We start from the raw sequence: 19,349 nt of genomic DNA on the forward strand, positions 1-19,349 counted from the left end.
GGGGGAACCGGGGGAAAACCGGACGAAAGGGGAAAAAAAAAAAAAAAAAAAAAAAAAAAAAAAAAAACAAGCTGAGGTGAACTTCAGCTCGTTAAAAAGTTACAAACGGAACAACCCGGGTTGGCGCTGATGAAGAGAAGCTGCAGCTCCCGCTGACTGCTTGGATCAGCATCCTTATGTTTCCCTCCTCACTCAGCCTCCTTTTTTTTTTTCTTTTTGGCGCTGAAAGCTGCTCCACTGAACCTCCTTCTCCAAACCACACCGAGGACAGCAACTTAACAGGCGTCCCTCTTACCACCCAAAAAAACCCCAAAAATCACAGCTGTGTGCGCAAACGGACCAGCCCACGGTATGTGTGCGCGCTCCCGCAACGCGCGCGCCGCCACCTGAAGCAGCTCCCCTCTAGTGTAATAGTAGCTGGTGATGATGTGGGCTGATACACCGACCGGCCGCGCGTGGGTGGGTGCGTGAGTGGGCACACGAGGAGGTTATTACTGCTGCAGTCTACTTGGATGAATGGCAGCGAAGGTAAAAGAGAAGCTGAACTTTTATGGTTTACCCATCAGTCAGTGCGGCGGGCTTGGAGCGTCGCGTTACATACAGCTGCGTTCAAAATGTTTAAAAGGGGAGTGAAATGCAAAGTTTAAGATGGTAAAGCAACAATCTTCTGTTTCAAATCAAAATCAGAAGGAAAAATTATTGTTTTTATAGCACAATCACATAATATGTTACCTTCAATTATTAAAAAAAGTATACAAAATATGACTTAAAGGAAATTTGACTATGTAATTTAACTCCTTGAAATTGGGCCTCCGTCTCTTTAAGAAGCTCCTGCTCTTTGTGAAACTCCGCCTTCAGAAAGTCGTCACAACATGACTCCTCTGTTAACCCTTTAACATTTTTACCAGCGTTGTTCAGAGACGTAGCTTCTATAATGAGCTCAGCTGTTGCACAGTTCCACCAGGTGTTTGCTAATTGCTGCTGGCTAGTCTGAAGGAGCTGAGTTACAAGAGAAGGGTGCTTTGTGAGGTGGAAGCTCAGAAACTGCAGCTTAGAGGAGGAGATGCGTCTCAAAGGCGGAGCTAGGTCTACCCAGGTGTTTGCTGTGCCAAAACATCTGAGTTGCCATGGGAGATTAAATGATTCCTCAAACATGCATGAAATAATGAGGGAAAAATATAAGATGAAATAAAGCTAAAAAAAAAAGTCACTTTTACATAATACTGCCCCTTTAAATGCATTTCCTCTAAAGTGACAGGAAGTGAGGACACAGGAATGTCAGAGTATAAACATGAGATTTTTCACCTTCCTGTGAAGCATTAACCAAATATAACAGCTGTTTCTGTGAACACATCTGTGCTGGAGTCAACCAACCTGCCGGTGTTCCAGTCCAGGGTAAATTAACTACACTCAATAAATCATCTTCATTTCTCTGTATTGCCTCAGTTTGGAGTCACTGAATCATCCACTTAAAAAGCTTTTTTTTTTTTTTTTCATCTCTAGCATAACATCTTCAAGGTTTTTTTTTTTCTTCAGCCATGTTCACATGTTCAATAGATTAGCATTCGGATGAGGCTCATTTGTTTGCACCATTCAAATGACAGACATGGAAAAAAAACTGAAATTCTTGGTAATCTTTTTAAGGTATCAAATGTCAATCGGCTAATTTTCTGTATGGCCAGGCCAGTAAAAATTTAAGGTAGACACAGCTAAATTTGATTTTATAAAATCTTATTTATTGGGTTTTATGTTTACGTCTTAATTGAAGAAGATGAGTCAGTACGGCCTTCTCTGACCTTATCAGGAGGGGGCCCATGGCCCCTCTGCCCCTCCCTTGGGGCCACCACTGTCTCAACACACAAAAACGTAAAACATTGTAGGATTAGCTGCTATGTGGTTTTATTATGCAAACAGATTAACAGAATAATCTGGAACCAACAAATTAAAAGTTACATCAACCAGCCTAATTTTTATCATTCTTATAATGATAATATATTATAGCCTTATAATATAAAGTTCTAAGTATGATGGTTCAAAATTATGTTTGTATATTACCTTTAACATCACAATGCAAAGAAAAATTTTATTTTATTTTTTTTTTAGATAAACTGCTACTATACACACATTACTGTAGATCCAGAACAAATGAACTATTCTGCTGTTGTAGTTACCATTACAGTTGAAATGGCGCCATCTAGTGTTCGGTCTGCCACACAGCATCTAATCTGCTCAGAGAAAAAAATAAATCTAATCAGTTCAAATTCCCGCTTTCCACTCAGAGTTCTGTAACTTAATACATCTGCTTCGCCACATCTAATGGCTTCCACCATGTTAGGCACTAGAACTGTGATGTCCTCCATCAAAAAGCAGCAGCTTGTTCAGACATGCTGAAATACCTCCAACAACAACAAAAAACAACATGAGAGGGGCTCCTCTCTGGTGCCTGCAGTGACAGACATTTCTCGTCTTTTCAAGTGTTCTTCAAAGCCCGGAACAGGCAGAGAACAAGAGCAACACCTCTGTGCGCCTGAGCCGCAGAGAGCTTTGCATGGATTTGCACAGCAAACACGGAGAGAAGCTGACGGCAAACCAACAAAACTCGCCGTAAACTCAGCTCACTTCCAGCCTTTCATGGCAGCGCAGAGAGGAGGAAAGAGAGGAGGGCGGGCGGGGAGGCGACCAGCAGTGCTGTAAGTGCTCAGACTGCAGTAGTGCTGGGTTTACTACCTGCACTGAGAGCACTTTTCAACTGCAGAGTCAACAGGAAGGCCAGTTTAAACAATCCGAGGAGGTCTGTGCAAAAAAACAAAAACAAAAAAACATACTGCTGGAACTATGACAACAGCTAATAATACTGCTTTTAAAAAATGTTGACATGAAAAGTGGAACATCAGTTTGTGTTCAGCTCCGTTTCTCTTTACTGTTAATGTTAAAAAAACAACAACTTTTTTTACAACTGCTGTGTTAATGTTAATAAGAAACGCAATTGAAATTATCTGTGAATAAGTTTGTTTGTACGATATCGCTAAACAACATGCCACGCCATCATCACCCTCCTGCCACTTCCCGTCGTCTTCTTGGTCGATTCCGCCAGCAGTAACATCCGGCGGTTAATAGCATGAAGTGCTTCTGTTGCAGTTTTGCAAAATACGCAAATGTTAATACAGCTGAAAACCCACTTCATCTCAGGACAAAAACTTCAGTGGAAAACTTTTTTTTTTTTTCAAAATTGATGCATTGATGCATTTATTTTCATAATTCCAATTAGCGCAACTATATGATCAATGGAAATCCAGCTATTGATGCTGGTCAGAGATGTTAAAAAATACTTTAACTCACTGACTCGGAGAGGCTGAGTACAAACGCATGCCACACTTTTCAGAATTTACTCTGTAAGACATTCCCAAAACCCGTCCTCCTTCCACTTAACATATTCCTACTTCATTAGGAAATCACATAAAAACTAAAACACAATACACTGAAGCTGGATAATGGCTCCTGACAAAACATGGAGAAGGCTCATTAATCTTTTCAGAAGGGACTGAAACAGAAAGAAGAAAAAAAGCATCATCACAGAAGCAAGACATTGGAGATCTGCAGCAGATTTCATCGCATAAAGATCCAGGAAATGAACAAACCCTCCAGCCAGAAGGAGCAACTAGGGCAGTAGATTCTGAAATAACTCACTAACTACACTAGATGCACCTTAACTAGAGGGCTGCGACACAGGAAGAGAGAGGTTGAAAACCAAACCAGGAACTCCTGAAACACAACAAAGGCAAATGTCAGTGACAAATGATTAGAAATATACAATTTGATGCCGTACACAGGATCCGAGCAACACTGAGGCATCCATCAGACATGAAATCATGTGTAATGTAAAAATCGGACTTCTAGAACTAGCCTGGAGAGTGTTAAGCCGGAATGAGACGCCCTTTGTTTGGGCCCGGGGGAACCAGTTCTCTGATACGCAGCTTCTAGTTTTGGACTCTAGTAAAAGGTTCTATTTTACTGCTTTGAATCAACTTAAGATCTAAAATACCTAAACCGGGTCAAGTCTGGACTGGATCATTTGTACAGAGGACAGAATATTTACAATCAAGTTTAGTTCTAAACAAGTAAAATTTCACTTTGATTAAAAATCCTCCAGGTTGTGATGATGCCTGATGTCTTTACTCCAGCTGTTCACGCACAAAAACCAGGGATTTCAACGTCATTGTTTTTGGCAGACGGACCTAAAACAAAACAAAAAAAAAACATCTAAATCATTTCAGCTGAAATTGTGTTTAGTATTGATCCACATGATTCTCTTTTAATAATCTACAAAAGGCTTTTCATTACATTCATATTAAACAACAGCTTGTCCAGAATGGCATAAATCTATAGGGGTGTCCTCCACGGCTCTATTTTGGGACGACTTCGATTTCTTATTACCGTTAATAACTGTTGGGCTACTCATTACTTTTAAGTAATAAATAACCAATCAACATAAGTGATGGATTACTTAGTACTTGGGTTTATAAGTAACCCATTAAAGCTCTAGGTTGTGATAAATAATTAAAGGTGTAGAAGTGCTACATTTTGTTTAAATGTATTCATACTCCTTGAATTTTCCCATATTTTGTCACATTATTTAACAGACCAACACAGGAAAGTGCATATTTCTGAGGTGAAAATAAAATTATAATTTTTAAAAATGTTTTACAAACTAAAATCTGAAAAGTGTGGCATACATTTGTATCGAGTCAGTACTACAGAAGGACCTTTTGACTGAATCACAGCCTTCTCGCCGACCCGTTTGCCGTGTTCCTTCATGATGCCGTTTGATGGATAATGTCCTCTGAGGCCTTCCCACAACGCTTTGATGTACACCAGGGGTCGGCAACCTTTACGTTTCAAAGAGACGTTCTTACCCTCCGTCCAGCTAAAAGAAACTTGTTTGGAGCTGCAAATGTTAAACAAAAAAAAAAAAGATAGTTTTTGATAAATACCGGTATCTCGAATAGGAAATGTAATTTGTAAAGAACCACAATTTCATTTCTAACTTTATATATGTACATAAATAGCAGGGGATTGTAGAAAGAGTATGGATACATTTTCTTCAATTCAATGTTGACATCTGTAGAAAACATCAACATAAAGCTAGCAAAAAATGAGAAATGGCTTGGAAAAATATCACTTGTACTTGTAGCATGTTTCTGTAATGTCTCTAATCGTTGCATGCAAAAATAAACTGAACTGCTACAATGTTCACTTGTTGCTAGATCTATGTTTAATGACTGTTCGTTATCATGTTTCCAAAGCTATTAAGAGCCATTGTGATGGGTCCAAAGACCCAGTGGCTCCACAGGTTGGAGACCCCTGATTAATACAAACACCATGTTACACACAAGTCTACTCTCTTTAGTAATGATGAGACTGAAAGTGATTAGTAGAGCTGGGTAGTCAGAGAAAAGGGAGCTTGGATACATGCAGAACAATCATCTTCACCTGCTCTCTCTCCACAATTATGCACTAATTTAATATGAAGTCATAAAAACAATTTGAGGTTTGCTGTTGTGACATAAGACGTGAACTGGTTGTAACATACTTTTTCAAGCTACACTCACTTCAGCCCGTTTTCCACAAGGTGGGGAGATTACTAATAACTTGGGAACAGTGGAGAAAATGCTTCAACTTTTCACGGTAAGGTCAGCAGTATGTTCATTGTTGCTTTCCCCCCCCCAGGTTGTTCGGCTGGTTGGACCCAGCGGAGTTTCAAAGGGAAATTTCCACAAACTTCTCCAGTTATCCACATCACGAAGGCCACGAACCAGGGCGGGGTTTAAAATCAATGGGCTTCATTCAAAAAGAAAACAATATCAACTCAAAATACTTTAATCTAACTCTGGACAGCGGGCCTGTGTTTTTATCGTCTCTGCTGAGCTGTGTTTTTCGACACTTGGCGTCGTTTAAGGTTTTTTTGCCCAGCTCAATAAGCTCAGTTTTAAAAGTGGCGCCAGCACGAGGCCTCCATGAAGCTACAACGAGCATGCGCACCGCCAGCCTCAATTAAAAAAATGGAGGCTAATTTATACAACCTCTACCAGCTGCTTAAACCGCGTGAACGTAAATATTAAACCGTTTTCTCTTAGTTCTGGTGCGAACGTCAAAACTCAGAAAATATTACACAAATAAAAGAGCGAAATGCGTCCAACTTATCAGTCAAACATAGCACGAGAGCATTTAGCTACATGTTTTAGTCTTAAAACGCGACAAAGTGGGCTGTAAGCGCATTAAAGTAACCAGACTGATTGGGAGACAGCTTACCTCGATCCTGGCTGGTTTGAATGGAGCCATGTCGTTATCCATCAGTCTTCCTCCGTACCTCTGTCAGAAACAAAAAGTTTTGTCATGCATAAAATTGCGAGAGCATCTTTCTCTAGTTGTTCCTCTCTTTGTGGGGGTGGGGACAGGAGTGCTCTGTCGGGATGTCCCCCCCATAAATCCTTCCCACGCCAAGGTGGCCTGTCTAAACGTGGCTTCAGACGCAAGAAGAGGTCCTCTGTGTGAAATCCACCGTTTTACACCGGAGATGCGAAAATGGGATTTCTTTGATCCAATTTCCTCCGCCGTCTAATGCCGAGCTGGTCAAGGAAGCCCATGAGGCTTGTGACCTGTAACCCCTGTTGAAACCCTGCCCCCACGTCCCACACCCACCCGGCCCCACTCAAGAGCACAGTAGTGTCACAGAGCAGAGCCAGGAGAGCTGATAGATGTAGATCCTCTTGGCAAAGCGTGGTGACACTCCCCTTCTCTATGGGAAAGCGCTGCAGCTTTGCAGGCCTTCTTCTCCTATTCAACTTTAACCTACTTTCCCATGCTGCAGCTATTTTCCTGATTAGACTGTGATTGGTGAACTTTAAGGGTTATAGATGCCTTTTGTCTCACTCTGCCCTGATTTGAAGGAGCCTGAAGGCAGAAAGATTCCTTATGGTCTCATTCAGGGGAGAAGAAAGAAAGAAAAAAAAACAGGTTGCAGTTTTGCAAAATAGTTATAAGCAGTTTCGTTCAAATTCAAGCCTCTCTGGGAAAAGAAACTGGATGCACATCAACCATCAAGAATAGGTTAAAGTCCAGGGCCCATATATGTTTCTCATGTCCAAAATTGAGTACTTTACCAGACTCAAATTTCCAGATGAATCATTCCAATTGTAGCCCATTTTTCAAAAGTAAATATAAAAGATCTCTGCCCTAAACACGCAAAATGCAATAGCCAGTCTGGATGGATGGAAGACGTTTAGAGACGGAATAACAAATATTGTTTCTGGAAAACACTTTAATCAAGTCCTTTCCAGAATGTGTAGGAATCCTCAAATGTTAGGTTACGTTTTGGGCTTAACCTAAAGACACTGGGGACTTTAGAGAGAAAGGAAGATCATCAGAAACACCCAGAAGACTTCCTCTGGATCTCTGCCACAGATGATTGTAGTTAAGCTTCCTTCCATGATGCCTTTGAAGTCTTTTTCTGCAGGAGAAAACCTGAGACTCTTTGAACCGTGTGCATGAGTTCTGGTGATAAGCCAGCCTGTCCCATTACAGTATGGGGAGGAGAAAAGGAAAAAGTTGTTGGCGGACAATGCGGCGCTGGTTCTAATGTTAAACATGGTGGGATAACAGTTCTTTTGGAGCTGTCCCAGCCAGCCCAGACATGTGGAAGCTTTTAAAACAACAAAAAAAAAAATCATGGGAACATTTCGAGTGCAATTGGTTCTGACTAAAACATTTTTATTCATTAAGAAAATCTGTTTCTTCCAAATATAGGAAGATGGGTTATTGTCAAAAAGGACTTTCATATTTAAAACAGAAGCTTTAGCTATGAATAAATGTACAGAAAAGTTAAGGAAATGTTCAGGGTTCGTTAAACCCGGATATCTTGTTCTGGATTGTTTTGCGTCCTCAATGCCCTCTTGGAGCGATTTTGATGAAAAGGTTCATCACTGTCCCATGTTTTCTCCATTTGTGGATAACAGCTTTAGTTCCCTGGAGCTTCATGATGCTCTCCAGATAGAAAGAATAATTTCTAGATTCGCCAGTTTCCAAACAAGCCTGGCTGTGACACTTTGAATTCCAAATTTAAGCAGATACATTTTCTGAAAATCACTTTTTCAGCCCACTGTAAAGACATTAAACTGTAATTAAACCCAGATGAAGGGCAGCAAAGAAATCATTGTGAAGTTTATTGGGTTATGATGCCGATACTTAATCTGAAAAAGAGATGCAGTATTAATCAAAACCTTAATTTTGAGGTACAAAGCCAGTCTCTTCAGCGGTTACACCTTTTTAATTATATTTGTGGTTTCTTTTTGGTACATGGTCAAAGAAATGACTGAACATCCTTCTCAAGTACTGATTCTAGGTTTTCGTCCCGTCGGTTGTGAACATAAGCATAGAAAAATCCACACAACACAAGTCGCCAAAACACTTTATTTTCATAAATGCGTTCACACTTCAATTATCCTTTGTAATGTTATGTACACTTAATTTGCTCCCACGGTAAATAAAATATCCAGTGTGGAAAAAGTAAGGGGTGAAAAAGAAAAGGTAGCAAAATAATGAAAAACTAATAAGCATGAGAAAAAGGAAACAAAAAAAATAATCAAGGAATATATAATATTGATCTTTAATAATTAAATTTGATGTATACATGGAATTACCAGAGATGTACAGGACTGTGCAAAAGTCTTGAGCCATGTGTTGGAATTGGGTTTCAAAGACTTGCATCCTTTAAAGTGGGTCCAAGGATAGGCTCTCCAGGCTTTCGAAGGTTCTTACAACTTTTCAGTCATTTTTCAGTCTTTTGTTTTTGTCTGACCATTTTTAGAAAAAGATCCTTCACTTTTCCTAACCCATTAATCACCTCTGAACTCTTCAACATAAAAAAAAAATAAAACATATTAAGTTCAGGCCAATCTGTCAGATAATTTATTTGATTTTCAGGTACTTGTTTTCCAATATCGATCGAAGTGGGGCGCTCCTGACACAGAAGAGGAACTCGACACTTACAGGTGTATTCCTGAAGAAATAACAAGGGGGCTTACCAGTAAGAGCTCAGTTAGTCAAGGCATAGATTAACTTTAACCACATTAGAATAACACAAACTCTGATTTTGCCTCATCTGTTGCACTTCCATTCCTGTTTTTGCATGCTTCAGTTCATCAGCAAAATATAGAGACTTTTACACAGTCCTGTGTTACCTCCCTAACAGAGGTAGGGCTCCAGAAACTTGAAATGCTGCGCTTGTACAACTTTAAGCAAGGTGCCCAGCTGTTGCCTACAGCTCCCCCTGGTGGGAATAGCTGTGAACAACACACCCTTTTCTTCTTCAAAGTGCATGTCATGCCTGGACTTAAATTTAAAAAAAAAAAAAAAAAAAAAAAAAAAAACTTAAGGATTTCATATTTACATAATCGGCAGATAAAACAAAAATGTGTTTAAAATATAAGTTAAATCGAAGTCTTCTTTACTTTTGTTAGAAGCCAGTTTTAGTACTCTAAACACAGCAAGATGTTTAAACTCCTGGGATGTAAATTTAACCTCACTAAACATTTTGGCTTTTTTTCTTCCCCTATGCATGTTAACAGAATTGTGCTTCACGTTGGGGAGTTACAAATTATTCTTTAAAAGAGATTTCTGCATTACTTTCAGAAAATTACAAAACGACATCTCCTGTCATTGTGACTTTGGCTTGTAAGCATGATCAGAGGTCTAGAGTCTTGCGCAAGCTTTACCATCAGTTACACGTCTTTTAAATAAGGCACCATCCATCACACGGTGGCACAATGCAGTTCATTATGAATTAACATGAGCTACACCAACCAGAGAAATGTCAAACACTTTATTTTCCACTGAGAAATTAAAGCAGCACAAAAGCGCTTACGTAGATGTATTGTCTGTTTAAAATGTTCTAGTGAGGTGGTAGAGGACCATTTTCAAATGATGATTTCTTGACTTTCAGATTTTTAACGGCAAGGAGAAAAGGTCTAAGATGAATCGCTCTAGCAGGATATTTAATGCACATCAGCAGCAAAACCAGCACCGGTCCCCCAACGCCGCCCAAAGGCTGAGTCAGGCTACGTTCTTCAAACTGTCCTTCAGCAAACTGTCCTTCTAATTTTACTATGTCATGACATCTGACCTACCGCAGTATTATTATAACATCAGATATATTAAAAGTCTATTTAAATTATTCACTATAAGAAGAAATGCACTGAGACAGTAATTGGTGGCCCAAATTGGTTTGATTTTAGGCTGCACCAGTTTTGTAAAGTCTGTGATCAGTGAACACATCACATATGAGTTCGCTGGATATTGTTACCGAATCAAAAGGATTCAAACACGCCATCAGTAGACGGGAGAAAAGCGGTTCCAGAAAGAACGGTATTTTTTAGAGACGCATGTCAGCTGCGACACCAGGGAGTTGTATAAACAAGGGAATAACAGGAAGGTTCTGTTTAATCTAACTCTATTAGTCATGGAACGGGCTGGAAATGGAATGCAAGTCTTTGGGAATATTAGAGTTAAGGTAAAGTTTTACTGACCGCAGGAATACACACAGAGACCGCTGTTAGCAACTGGGGTAATCCAAAGAGTTTCAAACTTCACTTGTAATCATTTTGTCTTTGGTTTGAAATGACACTAAAGTCCTGCTCAACTGCAGAGCTGTGCAACACCAACATCTCACTCCCTCACACAGTGTGACGTCACCTCTGGTTCTAAAATAAATAATTAACGAGTGATCACAGAAAGGCTGCTTAAGGCAATGTATAAATCAATGGCTTAATACACCAGATAACAGCAAATATGTATTTTCTTCTGAAGTATAAAGTTGGACACTGATGTAATTAATTTTGAAATAATATTCCAGAAAAGAAATGGCTTCATGAAATAGGTGAGTGGAAACTGGTCATCAGACTCTAATCGATACATCTCTAAACATATTTAGATAAACAAAAAGTAAAAAACCAAACTGTTTGTCCAGTTGGGGCTGCATCCATAAGTGCACCCATTACCATGCAAACAGCTGTTACTAGTTATTAAGCTTTATTAATTTAGTACTATGAGTATTCTGCATGTGGAAATGACACAGAGCGCTTTCTGTGAGATCAATTGTCTGGCTGAGAACCCTGCAGCGTTATCTGATTCTTTGTTTCTATTTCAGTCATGCAAGTGTTGCCAGACGTAACCTCAGAAAAATAATAAAATGAAAAAAAAAATTCCGCAACAGATTTGATCGATTCCTCGTCGCTTTTGACTTGTGCTCCCTGCATAGACAAATGCAGCACTGCTGGATTCACGTCCGACTGCTGCCAGATGCACAAACGCAAACAAAGTCCCTGGCTGCCGACCCTGCCAACAAAGAGAGACACATGCCACTCTGCCACGGCCGCGTTTCAGAAAGATCATTTAACTCCCACACAGAAAATGTACAATAATGCAAATAATAAAGCAAACTGGATCACTTAGAGGAAGCAGTTACATTAGAAAAATAATATATTTTACCTCTCAGCATTTCAATCTTTATAATATAGACAAGTTAAGGAGATCCGCTTTATGAGAACAACTCTAGAGCCCGTGGAAATGTTGGGAAGTTTTTAGCAACAATCTACGTGAAGGAGTAACAGTTTGAGATCCAACATTGCACAAGCAGAGTAAAGGCATTCCACTGTCACTAAATAATAAGCACTGTGGTTTAAATAATAGTTCTTGGCCCACACGGGTGACGCATGGAATCACCTCCGTATTCACGCTAAACCAGAAAAATTAGAAATCCAATCATCTTTTCCTATGTTTTTCTATTTGAAATTATATTCTTAAAAAGGTTTGTGTTTTTTCACCTTCGACTCACTCAGCCCTCCGGCAGCTCCGGACACCACCCCTACAACGCTACCGCCGGAGAGGAACGCGTCGGAGAGGCTCTAAGACTCCTCGGACGCGGTCGGTCTCTTCAGATCTCGGATCTGCTTGATCAGGTAGTTCTTCTCGTCGCAGAACTGCTCGTCTTCGGACCGGTCCGTCTGGAAGTGGCTCAGGAACTCCACCAGCTTGGCCTGGTTCTTCAGCAGGATGTCGAGTACTGGCTGAGTCTTGTTTGGGTTTGCAACAAAAACCTTAAGAAAAAAAAAAACAAAACAAAAAAAACCCAATACATTTTACATACAGTTTCTATGTGAACCAAAGGGGTAATATTTATTTGCATAAAAACGGGGAATGATTTTATCCCAACTGGACAATAGGGTGGTAGGAGAATCTTCACCTGACATTAATGTGAATTATCAAGTACAGTTCAGCATTTCTACACAATAATTTGACAATAAGAAAACACAACATATTGAATTGCTCTTTCAAAGTTTGTAATATTGCAATCGCAAAGATGGTGTGTTCTGCAAACTGCATGATGGTAAAAGTGGAGATGTGTCAGAAAAATGCTGGTTAATCGCAATCAATATTTTCTACTTGAAGCTGCAGTTTGCAACTTTTATAAAAAATATATTTTTTAATACACTTATTAAAACTGTCACCATGGTGTTACAGTTTGTTATGAGACAGATGATCTGTGAGCAGGTCGATCTCCTCCGCCTCTTCCCTGAGCTACGATGGTCTTCTGAAGAAATGCATCACTACCAACCAAAAGCAACCAATCAGAGCCAGGAGGCGGGTCTTAGTGCCGTCAATCAACCACGTGTTCTTGTTGTACTAAGACAAATTTTTTTCACAATTATCCATCTCATACCATACTGTTACGACATAGTGACAGTTTCAACAATTATGTATAAAAAAATTGTTTTATTAAAGTTACACGCTGAAGCTTCATGTACCATAATTATTAAATATTTTCCTGATATTAACCTCTTCTTGATACAAAAAAATGCAATGTATATTTTATTTAAAAGCACTGACAAAAATTCTAAGAGGGAAAAAAGCGAGAATGTTAAATGTTTTCAGGCCGTTTCTATGGTAATAATTTAGTAATTTCAGCCAAAAATGCAATGTCATTCTTCTTTCAACCATCTGAGTCTCAGAACGCAATGAAGATGTCCGAGTACGACTCAGACTTTTGCCTGATAGAAAACTCACATGAAAAAAAAAAAAAAAAAGATATATATATGCCACTCATAGAAGATTAAAAAGTGCTGTCATGACAAAATTTAAGACCTAGGATTAATGTACTTAAGACCAGCTTACATTGTTTTTCAAAAGAACTTAAGACATTTTAAGGTCTTAACTCCATCTACATGAATTTAAGACTTTTTAAAGAGGTGGACAGCCTGGTTCAGATGCCAGAGAAATCACCTGAGTTTTCTCTAGCTGTATTAAGCATAGACTCATTCTTGCCATTTTACTTTGAAATATAAACATTTAGATTGTGTTTTTAGATCATTTTTGTGTCCATACAGTGAAACTGTGGCATTTTCAACCTCATCATGTCGTGAGAATCTCGGGACATATTTGACATGCACACCTTAAAGACGTGGAATGCTTCGAACTGGATGTTGCGGCTGTTGTCTCGCAGGAGGTTCATCATCAGCTTCAAGTTCTCTGCTCGACTGATGTAATTCGTCATGACAGTGAAGTTGTGTCTATCCAGCAGGAGTTCCCCGAGGAGCTGGGCAAGCAGTGAATAAATCCATTAAAGCAAACGCTCAAATAACGCTCAAATCAAAGTGCGACTAAACAGAATATGTATGTGAACCTTTAAAGACTGCCGCTTGGTGACGTAGTTGTCAGAATGCAGCAGTTTTTCATACTCTGTGAACACCTGGTGGAAAGTTTAAAAGGTGGTTGAGCACAAAATAGGCAACGTTTGACTAACGGAAAAGTTCAGACTAGAAAAAAAACAGTCACCCTGTCATAGTTGTTCTCCAGAAAATCCGCACACATCATCTTGTGTCTTGTGAGAAGATCCTAACAAGGACAAAAGACAAAAAATTGTAATGGAGGACCAATTAGTCAGAAATGATCAGGCGTAGTTCGGCAGTTAAAAATAGAAATGGCGTACCTTGAAAGAGGCGAAGGCGTCCGAGGCGATGTCGAAGGTGGAGAGCTCCACGTAATGGAAGAAGCAGAAGAAATCCTCGGAGAAGAGCACCGTCCTGGCCAGCGGCTCGTGACGCAGACACTCTCTCAACATCATGCCGCAGTTCAGAGCCACTTCTGGGCTCTCGTATCTGCACAGGTTAACACATGTCAGCGTAGCTGCGAGCGCAGTCACACACAAAACTCAGAGCCCGAGCAATTAGACGAGACCGCGGCTCTTCTTTCACAGCAAGGTTGCTCATTTGGAGCCTACCGGGTTGCTGGCCAAAAACAAAAACTAAGAAACAAAACACAGACAAACCACGTAGAGAGGAGAGAACATGAGTGGCGAAATAATTTACCGCATCGGCGTTAAATGTCAACGTTTCAAGTCTGCCCTCCCAACAATTACGCTAAAAGGTCTTCTTCGTCAACATGACATTTTAAGAGTTCAGGTTCAAAAACGTGCAAAAAAATAATGATAACAATCCATCACTCAGCTGCCTGGGATGGTGTTTGATCTGCTGAAAGTTGCCTGAGACGAACCAGGTCAGAGCAGCTAAGACTGAATTTGGTTCTCTACAGCAGGCAGCATGGTGGGGCTTTTTTTTTTTTTCCTTTCTCAAGAGCTGTAAAACCAGCGCACTTCTATCTCTCCATCAGCATATGAAACCACATAGGTGAGCGCAGCGAGTTCCTGCTTGTTCTTCTGGGAGCTGTCGAAACGCATACGGTGCGCAGAAGTGCAACCTACCACATGTGTAAGGAGATGAGAAAAAAATACAAAATCCAAACACACGAAAGGAAACAGTTTGGTTTTTCGTTTGATTATTTATTTGTTTTTTTTTAACCTTAATGCATGGATGTTTAAGCACAAACCGTCACATAAGAGCATCAAGGACTCACCCTTTCAGAAGCATGAAGAGGATTTCTGGGTGTGTGGAGATGTATTCGACGGTGGGTGTGCGGCTGCCAATCTGACGTCTCACAATATTGCTGAACAAATGGACCACATCCTTCTTGCCCTGCAATAAAATGACTCAGCTCAACATGCGGCGTTCGGATATGAACAAGAGCGTAGACGCTGATCATTTCAGGTCTCTGCAAAGCTAACTTTAGAGAGGAAATAAGTCAGCGGCCCCTCCAGCCCCCCACCCTCCCCTACCTCGAAATCAATCTTCTGCAGGTTTGCGATGAGTGCGATGAGAAGGTTGGTGTTGTATAATTCTTGCGCCAGCTGGGCCACTGCTTCGGTTTGAGGCTCCTTGTCCCCTGTCCCACTCAGCACCTCCTTCAGGGAAGCAAGGTTTTTGGACACTTCTTCCGCAACCTTGAAACAAGGAGGATAATTGGGTCATGTAATGCAAATTAATGTAAAATAAATAAATAAACAGTATAAACAAGCTAGATCAAAATGACAAGAATGTCTCAAACCTTTTCACACTTTTTGCTGTCTGCAGCATCCAACTTCTCCATGTGTGCAACATTCTCCTTCAAACTCCTGACTATTTCAGCTGGGTTCTTCTGGGACTTCCCGAAAGGAAAAGGCATGACTGAAGACAGGTAATCCAATCCTAAAAAATAAATCACTGCAGGAATAAAACATTTTTAATAATTAGGGACGAACGACATAGCGGCAATGACACGAGTAAAACCAGGATAATACTAATAACCGATGTTCATCCTGTTGTCGTTTTCGTATGCGTTTCGGCAGGTGGATGAGGTTGGCCATATCGGTTTGGTCATGTGACGTTGATGCAGCGCAGGACTGTGTTGTGTTTAACTGAACGAGGTTGGTGACGTAGCTTTTTTATTATTATTTAAAAATTGAAACAGTAGGGAAGTACACATTGAATATTGATAACTACAGATGTTCATATTGTTTAAATGACACAAGGTTTCTGCAGTTTTCTTCAACATAAATTTAAGACCTTTTTAAGACCATTACGAATGGTATTTAAGAGCTATACCTCCAAGGAAATGTGCGAACTCAGTCCAGCCAACTGCTGATAAATTTGCACTTTCCCATAATAGATTCCAAAAAGCTAGCTAGGTAGCAAGGCGATGTTAGCAGCGAGTCACAGAACGCAATGAGGATGTCTGCGTGTGACTCGAAGTTTTGCCTGACAGAAAAGTCGAGCAAGAAAAAAAAATAAAACAGAAAATAAAAAATTTAAATCGTCCTGTCAAGAGAACATTTAAGACCTGTAATTAATGTATTTAAGATCAACTAATTTTCTCATGAATTTAAGTCAATTTAAGGCCTTGACTGTTTTCGGATACATGAATTTAAGACTTTTTAAGGGTTCACAAACATCATGTGACGCACACCATGACACACATGTTTCTACGTCTATGGCTGTAGTCTCTCAGCTGCAGCACAACTGAAGTTACAAGCTCAATACCTCATGACCTCTGGAGGCGCTCATACTTTAGTTACATGCAAACACATGGAAACCTGAAATAACCAAGCCACAATGTAAAATAGGGAGACACAAATTTCCTACATGATCAAATCAATTCAAAGAAACAAAAACAAATGACACTTTGACAGATTAGTGCCATGGGGAATGGCTTAAAGAGAAGCATTACAATTTTTAGAACTGCCATAATGAGATGGTACAAACATAAAAACTGAGGTACAAAACAACTAAAAATAAACGAGTTGGAACCCCAGGTAGGTAATCAAGAATTAGCCAATTATTGCTATTAATCATGAAGATAAGAAGGAAAATGCCAGAATCTAACACATAATTTTATATGTCTTCATTTTGAAGACTTTGTGTGGTTCAACTTATGAAATGACAGATTATAGCTTCTGTTTTTAACAAAAGTAACTCTACTAGTAGAAATGTAATGCAGTTACAGTAGTCTACAAAAGATGACAGGATTTTTTTTTTTACGTTATCAGAGCAGGAACAAAAGGATTGCCGGGCTGGAAGGAATATAAAAATTGTTAGAACACACCGTCCCTTGGAACAAAGACCAATTTCAAAGGCAGTGGCAACAAAGGGAAACAGTAGTCACCCCTACAAATTTGCTGGCAAGCCCTTTATGCATAAACATGTTTAATGTATATCAAAATTATGAATGCAAGACAGGAGAGAATCAGGTTAAACTAGTTGAAGAGGTTAATATATTTGCGCATTTCTATTTATTTATACTTGAGTACAGTTTTGTTTCTATGAACTTTGCATATCGACCTCTATATACTACAACAGCATCATAAAATGTTAATCCTGCCATGTCTTTTGGGTTTATTGAGCCACCCTAGTGTTATTAATTGCTGCCCTTTTGAAAACTTTCAAAAAGGACCTTTGTGCATAGCCAGAAATTGTAAAAATTATAACTGTTTAAAATAGCAAAGCAGTAAAATTACCCACATCAAACAACTACAACAGGTCACATGGTCAAATAGGAAATCCTAAATAACTATGAGGTGCAAAAAATAATAAATAAAAAGAAGTAACATGGCGCTAAAATGCAATTGAATAAAGTGTGTGTGAGAGAGAAGGGGGGCTTGTGGGCACCTTGTTGCCCCTGGGGCCAGTTGTTTCATAATCCGTCCGTGGCTAATGTTAGCTCTGAAAAATATCACAACACTGGTAAACTTGTATAACTTTAAACTTTTTAAAGATAGTTTACTACTTATGTCCCAAATATTACATACGTTAATGTTTTGTGTACAATGACAATATAGTAATATGCCAGGCGAGTGAAAAACGCTAACTTTCAAAGCAACGTCAAGGAGAATGTTACGGCTAAAATGACGTTAAAATGTCAACGTTACATTCGGTCCATTAGGAAAGTACTGCTAGCTTCTGACCTAGTTAGCAGCACCGAAGACCGGCCGAACTAACGACAAAAACACGTTTAAAAGTTATAAAGAAACCTCACAGAAAAACAATAAATATAAATTTCAAGCCATCAAAACTCACCAAATGCGGTGTCGCCCTCAAACCGAAAGACACTCGACTGCTAGAGGTTAGTTAGCGAGATAGCAAGTTGCCTCCACTTTCTTTACTGTGTATCGCTACTCTAAACTGCAGGGAACGTTATCTGATAGACCCGTAGCTGAGTGACATTCGCTAACTGACAGTCATAGCGCTGATTTTGTCATCTAAAGCTGCCTTCTGAACTTGAAAGGGGCCGAGTTGAACAACGGGGAGAGCTGCTGGGCTAGCCTGTCTGACAACTTCATTTCCCTGTTCTTTTTCTAGCGAAACAGCCGTCCTCTCTCATCCCGGGGACACTGGGCGGGTATGTTGCGCTCTGCTTGTTCTGTAGAAAGTGACGATCACCAGCGTCAGCCAATCAGCGTGTCCGCAGCACAACTCAATGAGACGCCCTCTTTACTGCGGGGTGCGCCTGTTTTACGGCTCACGCTTTTTTTTCGTGGCGCAGGGAAGCGCAAAGTCATCAAAGGAAGCCCTTCTGACGGGCTGCCCCGCGAAGACAATTAAGCGCATCTGATTTGTGTAAAAAAAGAAAAGAAAAGAAAAGAAAAGAAAAACCCTACAAGACCTGGGGCTATTTCATACCATTAAACTAAAGGTTTAAAATAAAGATAAAGAAGCTATTAAAGAAACTAGAAAATGTTGGAGTCAAAAAGTAACCATATTAATTTGTTTAAGGCATTTTCCAAAGATACTTAATAAAAATCAATCAAGCAAAAATATATACAATTAAAATAATCTATTTCTTAAACATTAGGCAAGTCACTAGATAAACTTGAAAAATAAAATCTAAAAATTAAAATGAGTCAAGCAACAAGTAAATACATAAATTTTTATTAATTGAAACTAAGACATTAATTACAACTATTTACTAATTTATTACACATGGCAGACAAACACACAATTTAAAGGATTTATTTATTTGCTGCATGTTGTTACATACCTTCATTTATAGACTGTACAAGAAACTTCCTGACAAATAATCAAAAACAAACAGAAAAATATTTAACTTTTAAAAAACTTTTTACACACCCAAAAATTAAAAAAAAAACAAAACAACAGAGGTTTTTTTGTTTGTTTGTTTTTTGTTTTTAATACTGTACCTGAAAATATTGGTTCTTATTCTTTGGCTCTTTGGTGACATCTCGTCACATCAATATCTCACGTGGTGTGCAACTTTGCAAACAGTCTTGTAGCTGCATGAATTATTGTTACAATTTATTATTTAGCAGAGAGCTTGACTGACTAAATAAAGCTCCTGTGTCCTAATCCAATCATGAATTGCAAAAAACGTACACACTTTAATCGGCACATAATTGCAAATAAAACCTATAGACG

The 19,349-nt window shown here is 39.4% G+C and overlaps 2 protein-coding genes across 4 annotated transcripts in view; both read right to left on the minus strand.

The window, feature by feature from the left end:
- gpc3 (glypican 3) overlaps nucleotides 1–720 on the minus strand; it is a 119,760-nt gene extending 119,040 nt beyond the window's left edge. Inside the window, exon 1 of the mRNA XM_015043079.1 lies at nucleotides 68–720. The gene's annotated coding sequence lies outside the window, so the exon portion shown is untranslated. The remainder of the gene's footprint in view (nucleotides 1–67) is intronic.
- A 7,732-nt stretch (nucleotides 721–8,452) lies between these two features.
- cab39l1 (calcium binding protein 39, like 1) lies at nucleotides 8,453–18,373 on the minus strand. 3 transcript variants are annotated; one of them, XM_015043081.1, is made up of 10 exons: nucleotides 17,994–18,373; nucleotides 15,490–15,644; nucleotides 15,221–15,385; nucleotides 14,962–15,080; nucleotides 14,039–14,207; nucleotides 13,885–13,944; nucleotides 13,733–13,798; nucleotides 13,502–13,645; nucleotides 11,926–12,149; nucleotides 8,453–11,893 (listed from the first exon to the last, which is right to left on the minus strand). In XM_015043081.1, exons 2-9 carry the CDS (start codon nucleotides 15,604–15,606, stop codon nucleotides 11,958–11,960), a joined length of 1,032 nt encoding a protein of 343 aa, XP_014898567.1. In that variant the 5' UTR covers nucleotides 15,607–15,644; nucleotides 17,994–18,373; the 3' UTR covers nucleotides 8,453–11,893; nucleotides 11,926–11,957. The 3 variants fall into 3 exon arrangements, with proteins under 3 accessions (XP_014898567.1, XP_014898569.1, XP_014898566.1); XM_015043083.1 differs by having other exon boundaries at nucleotides 8,453–12,149; nucleotides 15,490–15,629; XM_015043080.1 differs by having other exon boundaries at nucleotides 8,453–12,149; nucleotides 17,994–18,372.
- Between the last annotated feature and the right edge of the window lie 976 nt (nucleotides 18,374–19,349).

Source organism: Poecilia latipinna, unplaced genomic scaffold (genome assembly GCF_001443285.1).
Source record: "Poecilia latipinna isolate Pla-1442-1.1 unplaced genomic scaffold, P_latipinna-1.0 Scaffold615, whole genome shotgun sequence".
In the NCBI taxonomy this organism is placed as follows: Eukaryota; Metazoa; Chordata; class Actinopteri; order Cyprinodontiformes; family Poeciliidae; genus Poecilia; species Poecilia latipinna.